Genomic DNA, 4225 nt, shown 5'->3' with positions numbered 1-4225 from the left:
TCCACGAGCGCCGGCTCCCAGCAGCGAGGAGAGACTAGGCGACGTCCGGGGAGAGTTCTACGGAGAAGGGGAGCCGACCGGCCCACCCCTCCCGTGTTTGCGCAAAAGGGGGCGCCCCTCGCTCGAGTCCTTCGTGGGCCGCCGCCATCGCTCCCCGCCTGCTCCGCTCAGTTACTCTGAATGCCTGTCATTGGGTGGCAGCGCGGTACCCCGCGGCTCTAGTCGGGGAGCCGATTGGACGACAGCCCTGCCACTCGCCCTAAGTCAGCTCCGATTGGCTCGCTCCACGTTGGCGCAACGGAAGCGGCGGCAGCCTGCGTGCGCCTGCGCTCCGCGGGCTGCGCGAAGACGGCGAGGCGGTGCTGGGGGGCTGGCTCGGGCGGCAGCGTCGGCAGCTGCGGATGGGAGCGGGCCGGCTCGGCGCGCCTATGGAGCGCCAGGGCAGGGCTGCCGCCACCTCAGCCGCTGCCGGCGAGTCGGCGTCCGCTGATGCCGAAGCGCGGAGGCGGGAGCCGCTCAGGCGTCGGGCGAGTAGCGCGGCGCCGCCGGGGTCCGGGGCGGCGGAGGGCGTGAGACGGGAACGGCCTGGCTCTCTCAGCGGCACCGCCTCGGTCGTCCGCCCGCGCGGCGAGGGCCTCCGGAAGAGGCGGCCGCGTAAGTGCCCCGGTCGTTGTTGCGCGCGAGCGGTGCCCGCGCTTCGGGTCCCCGCCACTTCCCCCTTTCCCGCCTCCGGGACCGTTCTTCTCCGGAGAATGCCTCGGCTTTCGTCTTGAGAAGGCGCCTCCTCTCCCAGACCCTTTGAATCCCCGATCGCGTTCACAAATCGAGCCTTTTATTTGGCGATTTCGAGCCCACTAGAAAATGGTTAACTGTTTCCGCCCCTCCCTGAAGCGCCACGGGCCTAAAATTCGACTCTGGGTCCATACGCCTCTTTCTTGCTTTTCTTCCCTAGAGAATTCAGGTCATCTCGCACCCAGAGGTTTCCCCCATTTTCCTTCCTCCAGTTCGCGGGAATTCCGGTTTCAGCTGTAGCGTTCTGTGCACTAAGGCCTTTTCTTTGGATGGGTGTCGACTTGCTCCTCAGTTTTGCCTAGAGAGCTAACGCTTTCCAGAGAATTCTGTTTCTCACTATCAATTTGTGCGTGTGTGTTGCCTTGTGTATTTACTATTGTTTAAAGTGTCAGTTGCCCTGATACTGTAATAGGAACTGTACAGTATAGCTGTGTTTTACATGTGATGAAGACTTGGTTGTCAGATTACCACGAGGAAGGTAAATGATTAATGCAGGCTGTGAGAGTTAGGGAAAGTGGCCTGATATTTAGGGCTGTGTTGGATAGTTTGTGCCCAGCCCAGTTTCCCAGCTTTTTTTAATCGATGAGTTGAGTGGATGTAGCTGTTTTGTCGTGGAAAGTTTGGAGAGTTGATATATATGTAAATATAGTCATTTTCATTTTGCAAGAGGTTTGAAAATACCAGCCGCTTGGGAGGTGAAGGCAGACGGATCTGAAGTTTTAAGACCCTGTCCTAAAAAAATAAATAAAAATAAAAAACAAGACGTTTACTTGATTTAAATTTTTAAATTACATTTATTTACTTGTGTGAATGTGTGTGTGTCTCAGAGGAAAACTTCCCCTAGTTCTGGGGTTGGCAGGGGGAGTCACTCAATGAACCATCTCACTGACCCTGCTGTACCTGGTTTTTTGTTTTTATTTTATTTATTTTTCTTTTATGTGCATTGGTGTTTTGTTTGCATGTCTGTGTGAGGGTCTCAGATCACTTGGAGCTGGGTTGCAGACAGTTGTGAGCTGCCATATGGGTGCTGGAAATTGAACTCCGGTCCTCTGGAAGAGCAGCCATTCCTCTTATCTGCTGAGCCATTTCTGCAGCCCCTGTCTGTTTTTAATTTAAGATGGAGAATTGCTGTATAGCCAGGATGGATCCAGGACAGTCCTCCTGCTGCAGCTACCTTACTGCTGGGATTACAGATGTGCCACTACCATGCTCCTCTTAGGCCTTCATCTTCCAGTAGTGGGTTTGAGCACAGGACTTTGTACATGTTGGTACGTGTTCTGTCACTGGGTATATTATAATATTCCTAGTCCAAGCACCCAAGTTTTGTTGTTTTGAGACAGTCTCACGTAGTCTGGGATTGCCTTGAACTCCTGATCCTCTTGTCCACCTCCCAAGTGCTGAGATTACAGGCTATGCACCAAGCTCCTGATTTTTAATTAACACAAAAACAATTTCTTTGTGGTCTTGTATTGCGGGATTTGACATGAGTATCAATTCTAGAGGTTTAATGTGACGATTAGCCATATGCAGATGGTTGGTTGTGGGGGTATTACTTAGGATCAGTTCAGTCTTCAGAGCACCCATGAGGTGTGTATGTGGTGGTAGTCTGTTTCACTGGAATGCGCCCAGTGACAGGTGGCTACTCTGGTGGAATAGAAATGGAATTTAGAAATTTTAGCTTTTGTGCTCCTGCTCTTATCTTCTCTTTTACTGAATTGTCTTACTAGGTTTTTTGTTGTTGTTGTTGTTTTTCATTGCTTTAGGCCAAATGCAAACATGATCTTTTGTGTTCAAGGCTGTCTTGGGGGGAAAAATTGTGACTGCCAAGTACTGAACATAAAAAAATGACCTACATAAATTGCTTGCTTCAGCCGGGCGATGGTGGCGCACGCCTTTAATCCCAGCACTCGGGAGGCAGAGGCAGGTGGATCTCTGTGAGTTCGAGACCAGCCTGGTCTACAGAGCTAGTGCCAGGACAGGCTCCAAAGCCACAGAGAAACCCTGTCTCGAAAAAACCAAAAAAAAAAAAAATTGCTTGCTTCAGTAGTATGAGGACCCAAGTTCAAATCACCATAACCCAGGTCAAAAGCTGGGCACACTGGCATGTGCCTGTAATACAGTGATGGCCATCCATGTAGGCAGATTCCTAGAAGTTCACTGGCTAGTTAAACCTAACTTATTTGGCAGAGTTTCAGGCCAATGAGAGTCACTGTCTCAAAAAGTAGAAGGCACCTGAGGAGCTACACACATGAACTTTAGTTTGCATTTGTGCTTTCTCATATATGAATGATGTAGAGTTAGAACAGATTCAGGGCCCAATTTAGTGGTTGGAATAAGAAGTGGAGAGGTGGTGGTTCACACCTTTAATCCTAGCCCTTGGGAGGCAGAGGCAGGCGGATCTGTGACTTTAAGGCTAGTCTGGTCTGCAGATCAGTTCCAGGACAGCTACACACAGAAACCCTGTCTCAAAACAAAACAGATATGAAGAGGTGTTGAAGAAGCTGCCTTCGCCAGATGTAGGTGGCCCATGCTTTTCATCTGATTGAGTAGTTTGGAGGTAGAGGCAGGTGGATCCCTGTGTTAGAGGCTGGGATCACAGTTTTTTTCTGTCTCCAGGTCTGCTTTATCTGGTGCTGGGGTTTGAACCCAGAGCTTTCTGCATGGTAGGCAAGAACTTTGCACACTGAGCTACATCCCTTATTTTTTTTTTCAAGTTTAAACAAACCACGGGCATTTATTTACTTATTTTTATATTTATTTACATATTTATTTTGGTGTGTATGTATTTGTGTGTGAGTGAAGGGCATATATGGGGCGTTCACAGGACAAGTTGTGGAAATTGGTTTTCTCCTACTTGGTGAATCCTGGGGATTGAACTCAGGTGGTCAGGTTTGGAAGCAGGTGTCCGTACCCACTGGGATATCCTGCCAGCCTCTGATTTATTTTTTTGATATGGTGTTTGATATTGGCCATATTCCTTTTCTTTGCTTTACCTGATTGTTCTGATTATCATGAAAAACTGTATTTTAGATAATGAACCTGCTGAAGAAACAATTTTTTTTTAATTGTTGGAGATATGGTCTAAGGTAGCTCAGGCTGGTCTTGAACTCATGATTTATCCACCTCAGCTTCCTCAATGCTAAGATTACAAGCAAGACCACTACTCTAGGATTCAAACAAGGTATTGACTGTTCTTATATCCATTTGATCTTCTGTACTGCCCAGGGATGCCCTGCTGCATGGAGAGCACAGCCTTTTGGCTGCTGAACTCTTCCAAGAGTGTACTTTAGCCATAGCTCTGAGAGAGCCCTCTGACAACTAATTCTTTATTGAGAGAAGCCATCTGAGGTTAGAAACCCTTACTCTGTCTCTAATACTTTCTTTCTTCCTTCCCCTCCTTCCCTCCCTCTCTCCTGTTTTTTTTTTTTTTTTT

At 48.7% G+C, this 4225-nt stretch overlaps 1 protein-coding gene across 1 annotated transcript in view; it reads left to right on the top strand.

Moving 5' to 3' along the window:
• The first annotated feature begins 353 nt into the window (after window positions 1–353).
• Pank2 (pantothenate kinase 2) overlaps window positions 354–4225 on the top strand; it is a 44756-nt gene continuing 40884 nt past the window's right edge. The window contains exon 1 of the mRNA XM_026788507.1: window positions 354–654. Within this exon, the coding sequence (XP_026644308.1) occupies window positions 402–654 (253 nt within the window). The 5' untranslated portion in view covers window positions 354–401. The remainder of the gene's footprint in view (window positions 655–4225) is intronic.

Source organism: Microtus ochrogaster, unplaced genomic scaffold (genome assembly GCF_000317375.1).
Source record: "Microtus ochrogaster isolate Prairie Vole_2 unplaced genomic scaffold, MicOch1.0 UNK3, whole genome shotgun sequence".
Taxonomy (NCBI): Eukaryota; Metazoa; Chordata; class Mammalia; order Rodentia; family Cricetidae; genus Microtus; species Microtus ochrogaster.
The sequence above is the reverse complement of the archived record's forward strand: the minus strand, read 5'-3'. Positions and strand labels throughout refer to the sequence as shown.